The sequence below is a fragment of the Toxotes jaculatrix genome, chromosome 11 (assembly GCF_017976425.1).
Source record: "Toxotes jaculatrix isolate fToxJac2 chromosome 11, fToxJac2.pri, whole genome shotgun sequence".
NCBI lineage: Eukaryota > Metazoa > Chordata > Actinopteri > Toxotidae > Toxotes > Toxotes jaculatrix.
Genome location: NC_054404.1, coordinates 16,127,082 through 16,148,594, shown reverse-complemented (window position 1 = coordinate 16,148,594; position 21,513 = coordinate 16,127,082). Strand labels below are relative to the sequence as shown.

The 21,513-nt window shown below is 43.3% G+C and overlaps 1 protein-coding gene across 2 annotated transcripts in view; it reads left to right on the top strand.

Annotated features, from left to right (window-relative positions):
* Window positions 1-591: 591 nt before the first annotated feature.
* Window positions 592-21,513, top strand: part of unc5b (unc-5 netrin receptor B) — a 47,095-nt gene continuing 26,173 nt past the window's right edge. For both annotated transcript variants that reach the window (XM_041050400.1, XM_041050399.1), the window contains exon 1: window positions 592-1,368. In XM_041050400.1, the coding sequence (XP_040906334.1) occupies window positions 1,281-1,368 (88 nt within the window). In that variant the 5' untranslated portion in view covers window positions 592-1,280. The remainder of the gene's footprint in view (window positions 1,369-21,513) is intronic.

The following is a 21,513-nucleotide window of genomic DNA, read 5'->3' as shown; positions in this document are numbered from 1 at the left end:
TTATGAAAGGGTGCTCTCTTGTGGCCACGGGGAGTAAAATATGATCCACGGGATGCGGGAAGGATGGATTGACAGGAAATAATATGCTCTCATAAACCAGGATTGGTGCTGCTGGACTCCCTTTATAGACTCACGACAGCTATCCACACACTATTCGTATTACAGGCAGCAAAGAAAAGGGGATTGTCAGTTATTGTATTTTAAGTCACCAGATTTGAGAATAAACATATAGTCAGATAGTCAGATAGATAGATAGATAGTCAGATAGATAGATAGATAGATAGATAGATTGATTGATTGATTGATTGATTGATTGATTGATTGATTGATTGATTGATTGATTGATTGATTGATTGATTGATTGATTGATTGATTGATTGATTGATTGACATACTCTCATAAGAGAAACTCACAAAACAAACCTCATTTGACTGCAGCACAACCTTGGTTGTTCCTCCTCAATCCAGAGCGGTGCTGCGCGCTCTAGGGTCCGGGTTTTCTGTCTCTCCCCTCCCATCTATTTCCTCCTCGCTTGCTACTAGTTTACCTTCACTTGTTCAGCCTTCACTCTGAGAGGAGGAGGAGGAGGATGGTATATGATTGGCCAGGCGGGCACTGGTAGTCCGGAGGCTGGCGTTGTGTTCCGCGTTGATCCCCGTGTTCTTGTTTACACCTTGCGGACGGGGGACGAGACAAGACACCCAGGGGCCCAGAACTGACTCGGGAGTCTGTAGTCTACAGTGTACACGGCTATCTGGCAGCATCATCCCGTGGTACTTATTTTGTATGGTCGTGACTCTTCTAATGTAATCGCTCAATTCACGGCAGCGATGCGTCAAACTTTTTGGTGACTTTTGTGGCACCTCTGCGCTCATGGCTCTCAATCAAGCCGGGTACAGGTAGAGCTGGAAATGAAATCCACCAGGAATAGTCCCGACAAATTGTTGCTTTATATTCAAAGGGTGTGATATCTGCGGACCTCTTCAAACTTTGATTTCGGACGGAAATTACACCCTTTCAGTCTTTTTCAGACATTCACACGCTGCTTGGTGATGGATGTGTTTTGAGCGTTGAAGCCTGTTTGCGTCAAGAGTGAACTATTTGCCAAAAACAACGGCATCCCATATCAGTCATTGGACTCGTTAGTATTTCATCATTTCCTGAGAAATCTTTCAGGGATAAAGACTTTGTTGGACAAGAGTCACTTGGTGTGTCAAAAGCACCGCAGGTTCTCCTGTGTGGACAACCCGGGACGTTTCGCGACGGCGTAGCCGGAAAAGATGCTCTCTGTTCGGATGCAGCGTGACCAAGGTCTCGGTCCTCTGGTTCTTTGCCTGCTGTTAGGGGGATATGTCGTGTCTGGCACTGGTAAGTTTTTCAAGATCAGTTTGGACTGTTTTCATTGTGAAATACTGTATACATGTGACATGGCACAATATTTACAAAATACACACTCATGTGCGCACAGACACACAATGAGTACTTGTTTGTTTTTTTATTCATATTGACCTGATGAAGTCAAATAAGTCCTAAAATCTTCATACTTTATACTTTTTTACTAAAAGTATTGAACCTTGAAGTTAGCTTCAGACCCGAACTTTTTGTCCATGTGAATTCAAAAGAATGTATCTTGGATTATAACATGCCTACAACAGTGCAGGGGTCTGGGGTGGCGTGCTGACCGGCACTTTTTGTTACCCTCAGCAAAGTCTTCAGCCTTTCAGTAGACCCGAGCTCAGAGCACTCTTTTCTACTTGGAGCGGAAAAATCAAACTCCCCCGGTGCGCAGGGAGTAATTAAGGTTTTGCTCCATGCCTTCTTAGCCTCTCCAAAAAGAAAAAGAAAAGCCTGGTGAAAAGTAAGAAAGAGCACTTGAAGAAATTCTTTTCATTTATTCCTTTTTTTTCCTCATCGCAAGATACAGCATCTAAATATAGTGATAGTGTTTTTTGAAATGCTGAACTCACTCAGTTGAACATAAACCATTTATGCTTTTGTTAATCATTATTTAATTCGACATAGTATTGCAGTTTGAACACAACAGGCTTTGATCACGGAAGAGCAGACTTTTATCAGTGAATTGTTCAGTGTTAATGCCATCAAAGACTGCAGCCAGCTCTCAAAGAGATGAAATCACTTGGCACACAGGGCAAGTCACTGTCAGTGAACTGATGGAACAGGACCTGGACACCAAGGTGACACTGTCCATCTCCAGTGTTAGATGAATGATTTTCCTCAGTAGGCCAGCCTCGACATTTCCTCCCCTCCTTGTGCCAGATGAGATTGAAATACAAGGCAGAAATCTGAGGGTTTAGTGGATTGTGGATTAAGCTCGGTTTACAGTAGTAAAAAAAAGAACAATGTGGACAACAATGAGTGTTGAAAGACTTTAAACAATAAATAAATCTGATCCTCTGGTGAAGAAGTCAGTTTTTGTTTTTTTGTTTTTTTACTTAATAACAGCCGTAATCTTTTGAAGGACACACTGACTGTCCGTCCGGGTCTGTGGCCATTTCTCTGAATGCCAATAAGAACCCCTGCTGCACCTCCCAAGGTCCTCGTGTATGTATTATTCCCTGAACAGTCAGAGCAGAAAAGCAGCTTACGTTTATTAAAATTGTGGACCGTTCTGAAATCCTTGCATGAGAAATGAGAAACGTTGATATGAACAGTTGAGGATTGCAGAGTTGGGAGGAGGAGGGACACCAGGGGGACAATAGCTCAGTGTGCCCCAGTAAAGTTTCTGTCTGGGAGGGAAGAAGGTAGAGATATATTTAGGGAATACATGATGGGACAGACAGATTGCATTTATCTTCTCTCCCATTGTGCATATGCCCCTTCCCTCCCTCTTCCCCCCTCCCCAGTCCCTCCTGTCTCGGTCTCTGCCTGTATGTGCTGAGCTCACATTTCTGCTATGGAGCTCCTCTTTCTGTGTTGACATACACATTAATTACCAGGACTGCCAGGAACACTTGTCTGGAGTAACTACTCTGATGTCCACTGTCTCTCTCTGCATGTGTCATTATTAATGACTTCATCAGAATTAGAAAACCAACATACGGGAAGTGTGTGTTTACACACTGTTTGTGACACATCAGGATTAAATGGAGATAACCAGGTGCCAAGTAAGCTCTGAGGAGGGAGGGGAGGAGGGGTAGGAGACTAGTGTCCAGACTAGGAGGTCAAGACAGGAGAAGAGCGAGGGTGAGGGTAGCGAAGCGGGTGTCGAGTTTTCAGAGTTAGGGAGCGTAGCATGTCAGACACTCCCAGAGAGGGCTGGATGAATAGTGACACTCTTCAAGGATGTGCTGTCTCATTTGTGTTAAGTGTGGGAATCCTCTTGTTCCTGAATAACAACAGTGCAGCAGCAAGAATACTCACACTTCTTTTTATATAATATGTGTGCAGGTAAATGGCTACTGAAATATTTGTTGCTCTCCTACACAGAATTCTGCGATTTTTCCGACAGTTTAAACATGAATTTTAGATGCATGGAAAGAAAGGAATGTGACAACAAAGCTAACCTCAAACAAACACCAAAGTAGATTTGGCTTCAAAGACGCTCAACAGATTGAGATGTCAGATTAGATTAAAGTGTCTCTGAAACATGTAGTCATAACAAAAGTGCTGCCAGGCTGTTGCATCTGCAGAGATTTGGACAGGTGGTTGGGCACCGTGATAAATAAACAGACAGACAGCTCTCTTTGGGCAAGGCCACGGGCCAGACTAGTTCCTTCGGCAAGTCCTGCTAGCAGACCCGAACAGGCCACATTCTGTCCTAGAGCAGTGCATTAGTTTTATGGCCGTCAGGCGGCAGGGGATGGGATCGCTGGCCAGCCACTGCCCTCTCTGCTGTATTATTCATATGTGCAAAGTGGTCTTTGTTAATATTTAAAATGTGCTTATGATGCTCAAAATCCTGACATCAGAGATCACAAAGGAGAAAGAAGTGGGAGGGGAACAGCTGCTCAGTTCTCATTGGCGTAACTGACCCGGATGCCTACAGGGGGTAGTGAAGGATTTTAGGGTACCAATAGGCATTTATAGACTAGATAAAAGAGTGGCAAGAAGCAAGTGTGCCAATTGCAGCCAGGGGCTGTTGCAGAGGATGTGTGTGAACCAAACAAGGAGAGGGGTTACACAGGGTAATGCTATCCATCTCAAAGTGAAGAGGAAAAAACAGAAAGAGGAGATGGAAGAGAAATGAATCCGTGAGAGACACATTGAGATAGATTGATCTCAGGGCATGGCTTTTAAATATCCTTTATGAGAAAAGAGCGAAGAAGAAAACTCCATCGCAGTGGCATTCAAGCGTCATTAAACCTCTGGCACAGGCCAGAGATTGAGGCGGTGAGTGGGGGGAGAAATAGGTGGAAGCTTGCTAGCAAAGCAGCAGAAGAAACAGTGGTTAAGAGAGGAGGATATTGTCGAGGAGGGAGGCGGAGGGTGGAAAGTGAAAAAGAGACACAAATCCACCAGGGGGATGTTTTTATTAAGGCTCTTATCGATGGAGAGAGCTCACAGTATTAAGAGTAGACATGTTTAATGCTTTGCCAATACTGTGCATGTTAGACTGGACCATAAATCTGCGGCAAACAGCAAGGGCTCTGTAGGAGGGCAAAACAGCGAGGTAAATGGAGGAGGGCGCTGACTATAAAGAATGGAGAGCAGAATTAGTAGCAGGAGGAAGTTTTGAGCAGAGATTGGCAGACTTGAGATGAATATAGTTTTAAGCACAGGTCATTATTTTCTTCTGCAAAGAAAATGTTCCCAGGGTATTTGGAATCTGGGATAATAATGATTTAATCAATACTGTAGTACGTGCCAACTAATTCAAGCTGTGTGTTATTCAAAAAGCATACACAAATTCTATACATAATTATCATCAAGTGAAGCTATTTAAATATTTCATGAAATGGCTTCTTGGATTCTGGTTAAAAATGTCTTGTTTATCTCACACCAGATGGTCTCTCCTACCTGTGTGCGTTCATAGAAAACAGTGATAAAACACAGGAATGTTTCAATTTAATCCAAACATTCAAAGCTACTGACGTTTGGAATTTAAAAATGAGTTTGACCGAGCTGTTTATCCCAAGGTCAAACTAGTCTTTTCACGAAATTCTTTTTATTCTGTCAGTAACTTTTGAAGGCAATCTTTCTGAATAAAACACATGATTTTGGCACGGGTCTTTAAATGGCCAACGAGTGGAGTAAAATAAGTTGAGGCTGGAGTGAGAGAGGGGGATGGATGGATGGATGGAGAGAGCCGGGGTGGAGGAGGGAGAGTTTCGGTGGCAGATGGGAGCTGAAGTTGCTACTGGGCCGGTAGGACGGGGTACCCCCTTCCTCTCCATCCTGCCCTTGGGGGGGCGGGGGGGGGATGGGTGGGGCAGACAGGGAAACAGGAAGAAAACCTCTGTGGGGTTCCATTGTGCTTTAGATGAATAGGAGACTCCAGAGAGCTTTTTCTGCCCCTTTGTGTGGGGTAAAGGGGGGTAGCAACAGAACACACACACACTCTTTCGCAACTTTACAACAGGAACTATTCTTGCATAAGTGTGTGTGTGTGTGTGTGCGTGCTTCTTTAGAGGTGTGTTGCTGTTGCATAACCGTTCAGGCACAGCAAAAGACCACATCTGCTTGTTTTAGCTTAAAAATCTCTGATTCATTTAATGATTGATATGCTAAGACATGCTCAGTGACATCTGACATCAAAAGGACAGCACCCACCCACACACACACACACACATACACATACACATATGCAAAATGGAGCCACATCCTCTGAAGAAGAAGTAGCATATATGTGTATTATGGTGGAAGACCTGCTGGGTCACTTGGGAGGAGTGACTGTGTCAGTGCAGGAATTTTCATTTAAGATCTCAGCAGCACTCTGAGCATCGTGACCAATAGGATCAGGATTCACTACGGGGGGTCGCGCCAGATCCTGAATGAACCCCCCTTACCCTAACATAGACACACGCACACACATATACACACGCTTGGTAAAAGTGGTTGCACTGAGGTCCATAGATCAGAGGCAGTGTCAGCACTTGATTGGCTGTGCTGTGGTCCAGCGCTCTGCGTGTGTCCTCATCTAAAAAGGGAGGTTTTTCAGGCCATGTAGATTCCCCTCATCTTCTTAGCAGAGGCTTTTTTGTCTTCGAAATTCAGTTGAGCCAAGTCCACTCAGAGCTTAGACCACAGCCAATCTGTTAATGCTTGTGTTTGTGTCTGTTTGTATTTGAGTTTGTCATGTGGGCTTGGCTAACTGGAGGAAAATTCTGCTTAAAGTGTGTTAATAATACACTTTACCACGAAGAGAGGAAATGTGCGGCACAGGGGAAAGCAATGGCGGTTAGTGTTATTCTGACTCCTTTTTATGAATTTGGCATACAAAGCTACATTCCCCCACATCCACATTAATAAATTGCTCTCACTTGTTTCCATTTCCCCTTCCTCTTTCTAACTTTATAGTCTGACATATACCAGCCTCTGTCATCCATATCTCACCACTCCATCTTTTTTTTTCCCAGTCAACTCTGGCAGAGTTTGGGAATTGCTCTTTAGAAGGCACTGTGAAAAATCCCATTTCTCTGAGTGTAACGCTTATTAGGGTCCCATCTGCCCTCAAGGTACTTATGAATGTGGGGGGTGTTTGGGTTGTCATGGGTAGGTAAAGGAGGGGAGCGAGGGGGGCTTTGTCATGCCTGTGTGTAAGTGGATGTGGGTGCCACTGGGGGCTTGTGCGAGGTGGGAAGGGGCTCTTAACACTGCAGAGCGCACACTGAGCAGCTGGTGTGTCTAAAGTAGGGGAATGACACACAGACCTCCCCGGAGAGACGGGCGTATTGAGCGTACGTGCACATATCTCCGGCTGAGAGAGGCAGCGGAAATGATCCTGCGTCCTTCTGTCTGCATGGCAGGCAGCTAGGCAACAGCAGGACTTTCAAACAACTTACAGTTTTTTTTCCTCCCTTGTGTTTTAAATCAAGGCGAATGATGCTTAATGAGTGTATTTGTGAGTGTGTGTTGGGGGGGGAGGGTGCTCAGTGGGTTTTGTCTGATTGGCTGCATGTCAGCAGTATGCTGCTGTGTTGTTTAATGTGGTGACTGTTGTGGAGTTAAATCACCATGTTTGTCTCTTAAGCTCATTGCCAGTGTCAGTAATGGAGAGTGATTGGCCACTTAATCAGAGGTCAACAAGGGCACATCCAACCCTCTCCTGTCCTTTCCTGTCTCTTCCTTGTAATTCCATTCCTCTACTTCCTTCTAATTCCTTTTTTTTTTTTACTTTCCTTGTCTCTCATTGCCCTTTCTTGTCTTGTCTCTCCTCGCCTTATCTTGGTTTTCCTCTCCCCTCCTCTCTTCAGTTTGAGCTTTAAAGATCGTGCTAAAGGAAAAGGTCCGCCATGCAGTATCTAGCTTCATCCCAAGAGCATATGCAGACACATACAAACATGCACAGTAGGGGCTATAATCCCGGTTTCTACTCAGACACTCTTGGATCACAACCATAGTAAAGAGAAGAGTAAAAGAATGAGATCTGCCCTCATCCACCCTTTAATTCCTCCACCCATCTTCAGCCCCAGGACTTAATTCTTATTTCTCCTCCAGAGGCTTTGACTGGGAGCCTCCACACACACACAGTAAAGATTCTGTTCTCGCCTCTTGGATGCAGGTCTTAATCAAGGGCTGACAGGCTCCTCTTGGCGCGGTTTGTGTGTTTGGCATGGGTGTGTATGTGCAGTGGGTGCACGCTGATGGGAAGTCAGCCGTATTACTTAGGTATTACTCCCTTTTCTGCATGGGTCACAGTGGGGTCACACTCCCCGTCTCAATCAGCATACAGCTCTCGTACACACCCATCTCTCTCGCTCTGGCAGCCGTTCTGATTGCACAGGAGGAAACCTGGTTTGTCCTCCCGGTACATTCACCATGCCAGGTGTATGAGGTGTATGCTACAAAATGCCACCAGACATCAGTCGCTGAAGCGCTAGGAATCGTTTTAAATGAGCGCCATGTGTGAAGTAGCTGGACGAGGTCTGGTCTAATGTGGCAGATGTACCTGCATGTAATTAAGGTTAGATTTAAGTGTATGAGCTCACACACGCATCAAGTGTGTCAGCGGGTGTGTGTTTCAAGCCTCTTACCTGCTGCTGACCAGATGGGCTCAACAGCCGACCTCACACTCACCTCTCCCCGCCATTCCGCTTAGATTAGCCGGTGAGCTGAGCTAAGGCACACAGGCATTATAACGGCCACATCAGCCCCCAACCCCCTTCCTCCCCTACAACACCCTGTCCTGCATACACAATCACACAAACATAAAGCATGTGTGCAGTCCTCATTCTTCACATAGGATATTTAGGATGACGATATGCTCTCTCTCTCTCTCTCTCTCTCTCTCTCTCTCTCTCTTTCTCTCTCTCTCTCTCTCTCTCTCTCTCTCTCTCTCATTCTCTCTCTCTCTGTGTGTGTGTGTGTGTATTTTTGGGCAGCACCCGTGGCCTGCTGTTTATGGGGATTATGAAAGCAGATGGACAGCCATGCTGACTGGTGAGGGTTCATTAACTCTGGGTGTCTCTGCTCTGACTCTGCCGCTGCTGTTGCACAGCTTCACTTGTCTCCAAACCTCTCAGCAACAAGACATGCTGTGTGTGTGTGTGTGTGTTTCTGTATGTGTGTGTATATAGGTACAGCAGGTTGAGAAAGCACCTCGCACAAGCAAAGCAAAACCATATAGATGTTTATTGATCAGGGATAGATGCAAGCTTGAAATTTGTGCTTGATTGGTTTCTGCGGAGGCATCAGAGCGGCTGCCATGCCACTATTTTGTTTTTGCGCTCTCTGGCGTCATTATGTTAAACTGCTTCCAGATGAATGTAATTTGTATTGAAGCATTTCTTGTGTCATTTTGTGTCAAAGGAAGGTTTTTACACATAGAAAGCAACAAGAAAAACATGTTTTCATGTAACCTAGTTTCAAACTAGTGCCGGATGAGGACTTAAAATTTAGCATGATGCAATATCTTCCGCAGAGGACCATTTCCATGGCATTTCACTGCTCTGCCAGGGGAGATGAATAGGTATAGTTATAGTGGGTCATTAAACACCGAGCAGTGTGTCTCTGTCTTTAGCTTCAACCTTCACGCTGCAGCCAGCTCCTGCCCTCCTTTTCCACTGCTTAATAAAAGAAACATGGATCATGTAGGGACAGACAGACATACCTGTGGAGAGCCAGACAGGCAGACAGACGGACTGGCAGATTCCCGGGCAGATGGGTTGTTTGGAGCCCCTCAGAGGCCTCGGCGCCATCAGACAGACAGACAGACAGTGTCATGCAGGCTTGTTAGAGATGTGACCAGGAGTAATTGAACAAGAAAAGTTGAAAACAGTAAGAATATAGTAACTAATGATAATTTTCATTATCAATTCAAATCTCAATTATTATTTGTTGTTATTGTAGTCTGTCAGGAAACAGTGAAAGCTCATTATAATTTTCTAGTACTCAAGGCATTGGCTTTAAATTGTTTGTTTTGTCCAACCAACTGTCTAAAACCAAACTTATTTAACATATGGTTGCATTAAACGCAATAAAACACACCATTTTTTTTTGGGATAAATGACTTAAAGGAAAACTTTTAGACATTGCGGGAAATATGCTTATTTACTTTCTTGAGGAGAAGTAGATGAAAAGATTCTGTTTGTAGACTAAAAGTGTATATCCCAAAAATGTTGAACTGTTCCTTTAAAGAAATTAATCAATTATCAGAATTGATATTGCTTAATTTTTCACCTATCAGCTAATCGAGTAACAATCCAAGTAAAGAATGGTACGACTCAAAAGTTAAGGCAGATAACTTGTAGCTGTAATGACCTTGGTGTTATTCCTTACTTATAACTATTGTCACATATCATTCTCTTTGAAATGTACGACAAGCACTCTGCTGCTTCCGAACAACAGATGTTGCCAAACTGTTAAAAAACAACACAAACGATTACCAACTCAAAATAACCTCAGAAGCAAACAGAGATCATTAACAGGTACCTTTCCAGTGTTTTTCCCTCCATGCCCTTGAGAATAAATAATGCTTGTAATGGAAAAATATTGGAGTTTTATAGTCAAACAGCAACAGACTGTAACTTCTCTGCTGCTCTTAAGCCCTTTGTGTTGGGGTAAGGGGTGCTTTTTGTCAGACCTTTGCTTGGAGTCTATGAATGGCAAAGGGAAATAGAACATTTATGTGTGCATGTCAACGTCCACCCACGCCTCTGTCAGTAGCAGAGTGTGTGTGTGTGTGTTTGCATGTCTGCATATGCGCACATGGTCTGGTGAGTGTGTGTGTGCTGAGATGCTGTCGCTCACAGCGTCCCTCATCATGCTGTTGTGAGCGTGTGTTGGTGAGTGACAGTTATACAGTGGTGTGGAGTGTGTAAATCTCCTTCCTTCTAAGGCTCTCAGCAGTGGGCCTTACATTAGCACAACAATTTACACATCTGTCCTGAGGCGAAGAACAGGCAACTCTGAGAATAATGAAAGCCTCAGTCAAAGAGAGACTGTGTGTGGGTGTGTGTGTGAGGGAGAGAGAAAGAGAGAAATCGGGAGAGGTAGGAGAGACTCTGTAAACAAGAGACAGAGGAGGTTTATTAAAACTCAACCACCACTCACCATCTTTTTGTCCTTCTATTCTCTGTGTCCCTCACCTCCTCTCCCCCTCTTTCAGTCAGAGGACCGATTACATGCCTCTGTCTCTCTTGTCTTTCATCTCTCTCCGTGAAGAGGAGAGGAATGAAGGTCTTCTGTGGCGTGTAATTACACAGAGACATCCTGGATGAGGGCGTCTGTCTCCACAAACAAAAAAGCAACCCCCCTCTCCCTCTAAATACCTCTTGATAGGGGGAGATCTAAAAAGAGACATTTAACTCCCTTTGATCCACCACTGGGCCCTTGTCTTTACCTGCCACTTATGGAGGCCTAATAAGTACTATCACAAGTCTTTATTTCATTAGAAGTACTGACACTAACATATGCGTGGCTCGGCTCCAACGCCATGGGAATGATATACACAGCTCCTCCATTCATTTTAAGCATGCAGTCATAATCATGACACATTTACAGGCCGGTGTTCCAATCTTACCCATGAGTCATATTGCTGAATGATTATGGAAGGGCGGATTTTTATGGGCTTACATTGGTATTGGCTCAACCTTTAATTGGCCCAAAGCACATTTGCATTCTGGGAAGGTAATAATGGGGCTCTTAGGAGGCACTTTAAACGAGAAAGTCATTGCACTCTGACTTAATTCTGCTCATAGAAGTGATGATGCCTCCAGATGGCTTTTTTACTGAGTGTGATATGGCCATTTTGTGTGCATGATCATACACTTACCCAATACTTTGGAAATAGCTAACGTGCTAGCAGTGCCACTGGTCTCTTGTTATCCATTTTTGTGTTTTTATTGCTTTTTATTTTATACTCACAACAGAAGAGAAATGTAAAAAGAGCTAGCTTATATGATGTGCTTTTAGAAATACAAAATTGCTGTTGACAATAATACTTTGAATCTAGTGGACAAAGTGTTGTATGAAATTAGAAACTTCTTTTTTTCTCTCATCCTTCAGCAGATGTTCTGTTTGTATCTAAATGTATGTCTGAGTGTTGTGCTGGGAAGCAAACAGAGGTCATACAGTGTGGTTTGACATTCTGCAAAGGTCTGTGAGGTCAAGGAGCTCTCTCTTTGAGAGCTGGAGTCGGTCTGAATGTGTTTAACGTGTCTTTTTGCTTGTGTAAATCCGCCCCTATTCATGGAGACTTAACTGTTTCTCTGAACTCTCTGGGAGATGAAGTGAGTGTTCTGGTGCAGCTCAAACAAACTTGGCATCAGACAATAGAGCGGAGTCTTCTATTGCACTTAGCTGAAGCTGCTGAATAGACTCTGAATAGACCTGTAGTGGTGTGGCCACGCAGCTGCTGGACAATAGCCTGCTCAGCAGAAAGGCAGCCGGTGACCTCGAGGTCTGCACCGGCCCTGTCCACTCTGATCCCTGAACCCTCAGCACACAGAGTCAGCACCAGAAAAGCCACAGCAGAGACCCTGCAGTAAATGGAGCAAATCAACGACAATCACAGTTTGGAGCCTGCAAACATGGTTACGCAGTGTGACTTCTAGTCGGTGGCATTAAAGGAATAGGAAATGCTCTTTTTTGTGAAGAGTTAGATGAGAAGATTCCTCTCATATCTGTACCCTAAATATGCAGCGAGACCCAGCAGGTGGTTAGCTTAGATTGGCACAAACACTGGAAGCTGGGGGGGTGGGGTGGGTGGGTAGGTAGCCTGCCTCAATCCAAATATTAAATAAATAAATATTAAAAAAATACACCTATGAACAACTCTAAAAGGAATCCATACACAAACACAAATGTAATTGTGAAAAATTGTAGTTTTATGAGGAGTTACATAGTGGAACATGAAGTTCTTGGCTAGACACATTGAATTCTTGGAGTGGTGTTGTCACCGTGAAGTTGTCAGGCACCCAAAACCTTTCCCAAAATGTCAAAATGTTCTTTTAATTTTCTCTTAAACTGGATGTTTTTTTTTTCTTCTTAAGGTTCTGCATCCTCTTGTATGGGCATAAAATCAGTGTGACACTGCTCTATATGCTAAAATCTAGCTTAGTTCTTCTTGCCACATTGAAATCAGTGATATTAAGGTACTTATTTTGCTTTTGGCTGTGTAATTAGAAAATTGTTATTTGTCACATAACAATAGACAAAATGATATCACAGACACACACCTTTATTCACTCTCAATTTCTACCATTTTCCCCCAATCTTGCTTTTTCAAGGAGACTTGTGGCAGACAAAGTGTTGACACACTTCATAAACTATGTAGTTGCATCCAGAATGGATAATGGGTTTTAGGTCTTCTTCTTACTGGGTGGTGATATATTTTATTAAATCTGGATCCCATTTGGAAATGAATTTACTCAATTTGGCTTCAAGACTGCAAATCTTAAGGAACCCATCACACTGAGGGAATCGCTCTTTCTGTTTGAGCAGGGAATAGGAAGCATTTTATTCTACTTTAATAATAGCAACTCTTTGAGCCTCAGACATTCTCTCATTTCCCAAAATAAACACCATCACCACTCTTACACCCAAAATCAAACACAACTTTACACAAATCCCACTATCAGGAATAAAAACATCCACACACAGGCGACGCGGCTCTCTGCATTTGATCACAAGCGGCCTCCCCTCCTCCCCATTTGTGTTTATTCTGGGGATTATTCTGACCTAATCTCTTTAGAGCATAATTCAGATTAGATTTTGTGTTATTATTATTGCTATGTCCATTCCCTACTGTCCTGCTGGGATTTCCTGACTGCTGTAGTGCTCCTGTGTTTGGAAAATTGATTAAAACTGCTGACCACTGCCCTAGATAGCGCAGGCTCCCGAAAGTGGATGAAAAAAATAAAAGCAAACACAGAACCTAAAAACCTGTCCCCTCTAATAGAACTGTGGGAGTACACTGTGCACAGTGGAAGCCAGTGGAGAAATCCCCCTTTGATTAATTTACCCTGCATTGATCTACACTAGAGCAGCAAGGGATAGTCTTATTCATAAATGTTTGACAGTACACTGAAACACAACTTTTGCCTTGACTAACCAGTTACCAGGAGTGTGCTTTGAACTTCAAATAGCCATAAAGAGAACAAAAACCCTGAATCCTCTGTTAATTACCTGAAGCAAAAGTCTGCATGTGCGCAGTTAAAGCTGAGGCTCCATCTGTATTTGAGCTGCCTGAAAGTCGCTCAACAATTTGATATTCAGACGTCATGTTTCGTCTGCATTTTCAAGATAATGTTTAAACACCATCTGCCTTTTACCTCTGTCTCTAGGCTCAGGAATCTGAACTCGTGAATAAATTACGGTATATGTGGAAAAATCACGGCGAGTGCAGAAAATAAAAATACATTCCTTGTCCTTCATTAGCACAGAGGGTGTAATTTTTGTCTCTATTTTCTTGCCAAAATACCTCTATAAAAAGTATGCAAGAGTGGAATATTGTTTCAATAATTGAGCCAAATGACAGCGAATCATTACGCAAAACTACTCCGTTGTATATGTTGTTTCTCGGTCCATGGTTTGTCACTGCTTTGTTTCCAGCCTCATTAGAAGAAAAATACCTTTTATGTAACTTTTTCACACACAAAAAAATGAGAAAGCTGAACACATTTTTGCAACAGTAAGCACCTACGTTCACCTTTCACAGACACAAAACATACACTAGATCCCTCAGGCTTAGAAATACACAACCTGCACTTTACATCCTTCTAGTGCTCCTGTTTGCGTACTTGTTTCTCTCAATTAAGATGAATTATAGAATTGCGTTGGGGAGCAGGGACAAGGAGCGCTTATTGTGATGCTAGCCTGAGGCACTCAGTCAATGACTTAGAGAGAGAAACAGAGTGCTGTGGATATTTTGGTCTATGTGCCTCACACCCCTCAGATTCCTAATGGACCACACAAAATGCAACTTTCGTCAAACATATGAGAGGCTGTGTGAGTGCGTAAGAAGGAACGAGGGTGGGAAGAGGAAGTGAAGCTTGGGTTTATTGCTCATATGTGGAGATGAAGGAGATGAAGGTAGTCAGAGAGGTGAGGTGCGGGGGGCTGTGTTTGTGCTAGCTGTTGGGGACTAGCAGAAAGTCCAGGCTGCAGTGTACATTTCATTACTCTGTTCTCCTCCAGAGGCCTGGGTGTGTGTTGCAGCTCCTTCTGTGGGCAGCAGAGCGCCAGATGATTAGATGAGCTGCACCTCAGTAAATGGATACTATTGATCTCCACACCTTGTTATATGGAACACCTCAGAACATGATGTGTCTTAAGACAAGACGGCATGATGAATCTCACACTGTCCAAAATTGCCTCTTCAGCTCAGCTAACTTTCTCTCTTTTTCATCTTCACACCTCTTAAGTACACAGGTAGCTTCACTTCATCCCTTCTACTTTGCTTCCCTGTGTCTTTCTATCCCTCTTTCCATCTTTTTTTTTTTTTTTTGCTCCACTGATTGCTTTCAGTGTCTCACCAGCCATTAAAATGATTGGAGACTGTGTAGTGTATATTAATGTGCTTGTACTTTAGAGTCATTTCGCTGTGCATGCTATAATATTACATGGGGGGGAAACTCTGTAGCGAGCCTCCATGTCGGGTAATTAAAATGAGATGTTGTTTTTCTACATACGTATGCAGAATAGCCGTGCTGTCTCTGGCTCAGTGCGGGGCCACCTGTGTGAAGCCTATCACAGATGGAGGCGAGAGGTCAAGGGTCACAGAAAGGTGAGGCCATAGCACAGGCCGGGAGACCTTTCATAGGCACGTGCGTAAAGCCCTGATTGCTGTGCAGGTTTTATCAGTGTAGCGTGAGGTCTTAATGCAGCAGAACCATGAGGGTAATATAATATTGAGCAATGAAGCCTAGGATGCGGAGTTAACAGAGGGCTGCAACCTCTGACCTACAGATTTGCACTTGATAATTTGCAGTGTTATATGCTGATGTTATGAGGGCGCTAGTGTGAGCTATGATAAGAGAAGCCTCAACATGAATCCTGAATGTTATTAACTAGCTTCAGTATGCTGCTGAGTTGATAAAAGTTGCGGTGTTTGGCATAAATTTACCTTAATGCATATTTGCAGAGAAGCTGTGCACACACTGCGTCTCATTTCATTCACATCAATCATTTGCTGTTTGCCTTTTGGTCTGGAACTAGTGTGTTAACTATTCAAACAGCTACCTGTCATCTTATTGTGCATGTGATGCAATTCATAATACAGACAGAATAGCGTTGTGTATCTCACATGGTTTATGTAATCTGGTAGGCCACCCAAACAACACTCACTTATATGTTCTCCATCACAACTTCTACACTCACTGCATACACCCGCACACAGCAAAAGCTGGTTCTTTGTTGTTGAGGAAAATGGAAGTTGTGAAGTCAGTCATGCTGAATAGATTGTAAATTGTGGGAAAGATATAAACACTTTTATGTTTGCAGCCTGCCATTGTGCTTCACAAATGACCCAACTGACCGCAGCCGTATGAGGGTCAAGCAGTTCTATTCTTACGGTTTCCCGCACAGTATGGCTATTCAGGAGTTGCACTGTTGTTGCTCTGTGGACCATCAGTATTAGGAAGGCTGAACTGAGAGACACCTCGGGATAGCAGATAGAAAGTTCAGAATTGGTACCGTCACAACACCTCTATACTCTATACTGAATTCTATAAGATTGGAATTATTACCTGAGTGCCGTTTCTCCTTAGCGCCACAGAGCATTTTAGTATCTTTGAGCTTAGTGTTTTGGTTTTTCGGCCCACAACTTTAATACTGGGGCTCAGTGTCACTGCTTTCACCAGTGTTGTTTTCAGCTGCAGGAGTAAGCTGCTTTTATCAAGAAAGCTCTAAGAAATCTACTGTATGCTACCTGTACTGCACCAAACAGCGGAAAGATAAAATTAGCCACTAGCTAGTGAACATAGTGGATCATTTAGCAGCTAAAGAGCCAGACTTTTTCCATAGGGGTTTGTGGAAACCAAAACAGCCAAAACAAGAGGTAATATTGGACCTTTAGTTATATCAGGTGGCCAGAGACATGACTTTAAATGAATGATGATGTAGCTCTGTTCTCTAATTGTTGGCCAGCTTAAAAGGTGATAATACTGTTCAATGAAACATGCAGGAATCTGGGTGATTTTAGTTCTGACTACTTCACAACTTCTATCCTTGAAAGTGTTTTATAATTAACAACACAACTATAGTCCATGCCACTTTTGAAATGAATAGAAGCATAAGCGCTGGTACTAAGCTCTTTGGATTAAAGTGTCCACCACGTATCATAAATTCAGCATTAATGCTTATCTATGCGGAGCTGAGCAGAGCGAACTGTTTGGGAGGAGTTAACGTTTTACCTGTGTTTCATTTTATTGTTCTAGGAGTCTTTGATGGCACATCTTTGGATGGCGTCAGTCGTTTCAGCTCAGAATTCTTAAAGCGATTATACAAAGTTAATCTATGTGATGCAGAATAATCCAGACTACTAAAGGGGAGATGGGCCTCTATGTTGTGTACATTAATGTGTGTGTTTGTGTCGTTTTAAACCCCCATACATCATCTATAGACATTCTGTAGATAGCCCCATAAATCCCACTCAGAATAAAATCTAATCAGATCATGAAGTCTCCCATATGCTGCGCGTGTGCTCTTGTTAATGCTGTTTGTGTATGGATTCAGCCTACACACAAATAGTTCCAGTTCCTACCTGTTATACCTATTTTTTTCCATCATATAAATGGATTAAGCAGCTGACTTCCCTCCACCTTGTCAGATTTAAGGCAAAGCAGCTACAATAGATTCTGGAAATGCACCTTTTGTTTGTTACTTTCATCCAGTTCTGTCTTTCCAGGTCTCTGCATGCAAGTTCATTTATCTAGTCTTTAAGCAGAGCTCTTTCTTCGGCTTTTCATCCTAAAGTAATCAATACTGGACCTATGAATCCAGGTCATCTTGGCTCCTGTGGCTTCTCTGTCTCCCATTCTCTCTCCCGCTCCATCTTTATCAATCTCTGTCTCTCTCACTCCCTCTTTTCCTCTCCCGCTTGTACTCTCTCTCCATCTCTGTCTTCTCCCTCTCTATTCCTGTCTCTTTTTTCCTTCTTCCTCCCACTCTCCCCCTCCTGAAAAATTACTTTGCCCATCTGGACAGAGCTCTGCTTGGCCGTTACACTATTAGTCCTCGTGTGGCAGTGATTAAAAATAGATCAGAGTACCGAGTCAGAATTAGTCAAGACATTTCTTCCTCTCCAGCCCCCTCTTGTCTCCCCTCCTCATGCACTGAAATCCAATGGCTACTGTTAAAAATGGATATAAGATTGAAAGTGAAAAGTTAGCAGCAAAGTGTCTGAGTTTTTTTTTTTTCCTCAGCTGAGCTCAGAGTCTGCACGTGTGCGTGTGAGCAGCAGTGAGTGTTTGTCAGAGAGTATGTGTACTGCCTGCGGACCAATTCGCTGGGTGCTGTCTCACGTCGAGCGGTGTGTTTGAGAGGTTTGTCGAGGTAAAGCTCCTGTCAGCGCCTGGCCGGAGGGAGTGTACTGATGAAAGGCCTCTTCATCATCCTAATGGGATACACAAACCTCTTAACCAGCACTGCTGCCATGGCTTCAGCGGGGTGAAGCCGAAGAGAGAGATGGAAAGAGAGAGAGCACTGAATGGCTTTGCTGGGCCACACATACCAAGGACCACATTCACAAGTGCACAGGTCAGAAAAATGTACAGTGTAAACATAGCAACGCTGTGGGGAGTCAGTACAGAGGAGGAGTTGTGACACTGGGCAGCCTTGGGTTTGTGAGAGGTTCAGTGGGCCAGGGCCATTAGAAACTGGGACAGAGAGTTAATGCCCTTCTGTCCACTATAGCCACAGCCATGTGCCCCCCTCTCTGGCATAGACCCAAGGGTAGGGGGACAAGGAGCAGAAATACGTGTCAGTCCATTTAATTTCTTGGCACATTAGAATTTAACAAAGTAGGAACCCCAGAAACACCAAAATATCTCAAAATTAAAGCCCTTACCTGTATCCTTCTCATTTGTTCAGTTTCAAAAAGCAGCTTTTTTTGCAGAACACATGATCACACCTGGGATCTGCCCAACAAAACCACAATCCAATCTGCTGACCTCCACTGGAGCAGCTAGGGGTTAAGGGCCTTGCTCAAGGGTTGCTCTTTGACATTTCCCACACAGATTTTTCTTGCTAGTCCAGATACTGAAGCCCATTATTCTAACCTTTAGGCCATTACTTTCTAGATCACTTTCAAGGGATGGCAATGTGTGTCCATCTGTTGGTTAGTGGATCCACCACTTTGGTTCAGATTGAAATGTTTCAAAATTAACTATTGGATGAATTGTTATGAGATATTGTACAGACATTCATGTTCCCCAGAGAATGAATCACACAGACATTGGTGATCCCTTGACTTTTTCCTTAGAGCTACCATTGACATTTGTATTTTTTAGGGAAATGTCTCGACAACTGTTGGATGCATTATCATGACATCTGGTACTTGCTTTATATCCATAGTGCCCAGAGGATGAATCCTAATGTCGTCACCATGAGGCTGACATTTATTTGGGGTGAAAGGTCTATTGTGTAGAATTTCATGAAAGTTTGTACACAGTTTGTGTATTTCACCTCAGGGTGAATTGTATAAACTTTTGGTGATCCCTTGACTTTTCATGTAGCACCATCATCAGGTCTGTTCACAACATGGATGTATCTCAGTCATTTTTCCTCCTGTACACCACAAGTCCAAAAAACCTCCTCCCGAATTTCTTCAGTTTTTTTTTTAAATAGCAGTATTTTATATCTCATACTTGATGCATACTTGATACTTGGGTATTTGCACATGAGGATAGAAAAATGTTGAGTGGGGTTTGTAGGATTTGGAGACTTTGCTCACTGATGCAGTCTGACCCAGGCCAGAGGAGGACACACGGTCAGGGTGTGGCTCAAAGCACGATCCTGCTGCAGGGCGTGACAGAAGGAGGAGAGAGGCAGAAAAGGAGAAGAAGCCAGAGAGAGAACGCGAAAGAGTCTCTCATCATTATTGTCACAGTGTCACACACTCTGGCCACTCAGTGTCACCATCAGTCTGTGCTGGCCCTGGGCGTCTGGTGGGTGACACTCTGCCTCTCCTTCCATCCATCCATCTCTCCCTCTTTCAGTTCATACACACAAACACAAGCACGCTTGCTCTCTCATTCTCAGTCGCCTATTTTATTTATCTATGCCAAGAGGATTTCGTCATGCTCTCTTCATCACTGCCATTCCTGCCAGTCCAGTCATACTGGTCCTGGCCTGAGGTCCTGGGATGTCCTCTTTTCCGCTCCAGCCCAGTTTACATCCTTTCCCTGGGTCAAGGACGCGTTCCTTTAGCTGAACTGAAGAGCAGCGAAAAACTTTGACATCAGACAGGAACCATAGCCTCATGAATGATTGATGCACAAATGCTGACTTAGCACACAGGGGAAACAACCAATATTTTGACCCAAAACATAACAAGATTTACATTTGTAGAGTAGAGCAGAGATGCACACAGGCTGTCTAGGTTGCAAATAACTTTGCAGTGAGGCTACCAGTTCCCTTTGTGCAATGAGGAGTTTTCTGTTCTCAGTGTTTCGCAATCTGTTAGTTGCTGAGATTGCCAGATACAGAGAATTTGGCCTGGCCTAAAGTGGTTGTCTGTGAGACGCTTGTGCTTTAGTTATTACTTTTATGTTTTGGTGCTGCACTGCACTGAGATTACCTGGCAGTCAAACAACATAGTGTGTTTTTCCCTTCCTATCTTGAACTGCACATTTCCTTCTGAAGTTTGACTTCCTCCGGGTTTGGATTTTTTTCTTTTTTTTTCTTGCTTGCTGTTGGATTGGAAAAACAAAAAGCACCACAGTAACTTATAGAAAACTACAAAATGAACTCCTGTTTTTGAAAATGAAAGGAGTAATGACCTAAAAACAAAACAGGATAACAAACATGCAGCATAGATCCAGATTTGGTTCACTGAAACAAGAGGCTCGGATGGAAATCTTGTCTTTCTCCTTTTCTCCTTTGGCCTGATTTGAGCGAGTGTGCCTGAGTTGAGGCAGGGAGGGAAATTTATTTTGAGAGAATGATGAAGTGAGGTAAAGGGAGTGAAGGGAAAAGATCAAAAGGATAAAACAGCCATTAGCTTCTGCACAGGCCTACTTGTGCTTACAAGCCCCCCACATTCTGCAGGGTGAGGAGATTGAATTGCACCTCTATCTTCGGCCTTTCCATTTGTCCTCCCTTGCTATCGCCACATCACCTCTCGTCATCTATCTCCTCCAACATGGATTTTCTGCCTATTAGTGCCCTAATCTTTTCTGTTCCTTGCCTACCTCTCTGTCTTGCCTGTGTGCCTATTTCTGTCTCTATCTTTCTTATTTTTATTTTAAGATCTCGTTAAAATGAGACTTGTTTTTAAAAGGTTCCTGTTAATAGTATTATTCAAGTCCTCATTTAACCAACAATTTGATAATATTGCCAATGTTTAATTTTTTTTTGGCCTCAAGTAAGTGTTGCAAATGTTTTTGCTTGTATCCTGTTTCCGGAATATTAGTTCTTTTTTCATCATTTCAAATGTACATTGAAGGGTACTTTTCACTATTTTTCTTTTTTTTTTTGCCAAATTTCCAAAGCTCACAAACCATTTGTCCCTCTCACACACACAGACACACACAGAGGCTAGCCTACAGCATATTGCTTGTTGTGTACTGCACATCTAGGGATTTCTCTGATGCAAGGGGACGCAATGAAGGAACAGAGTGACGCCAACCCTGCTGTGTTTGTGTGTGGTGTGATCACGCGTCGGTGCGTGCACGTGTTTTTTTTTCCTTTTTCTTTTTTTTTCATCTCCCTTTGTTTGTCCATGTGTTTGTC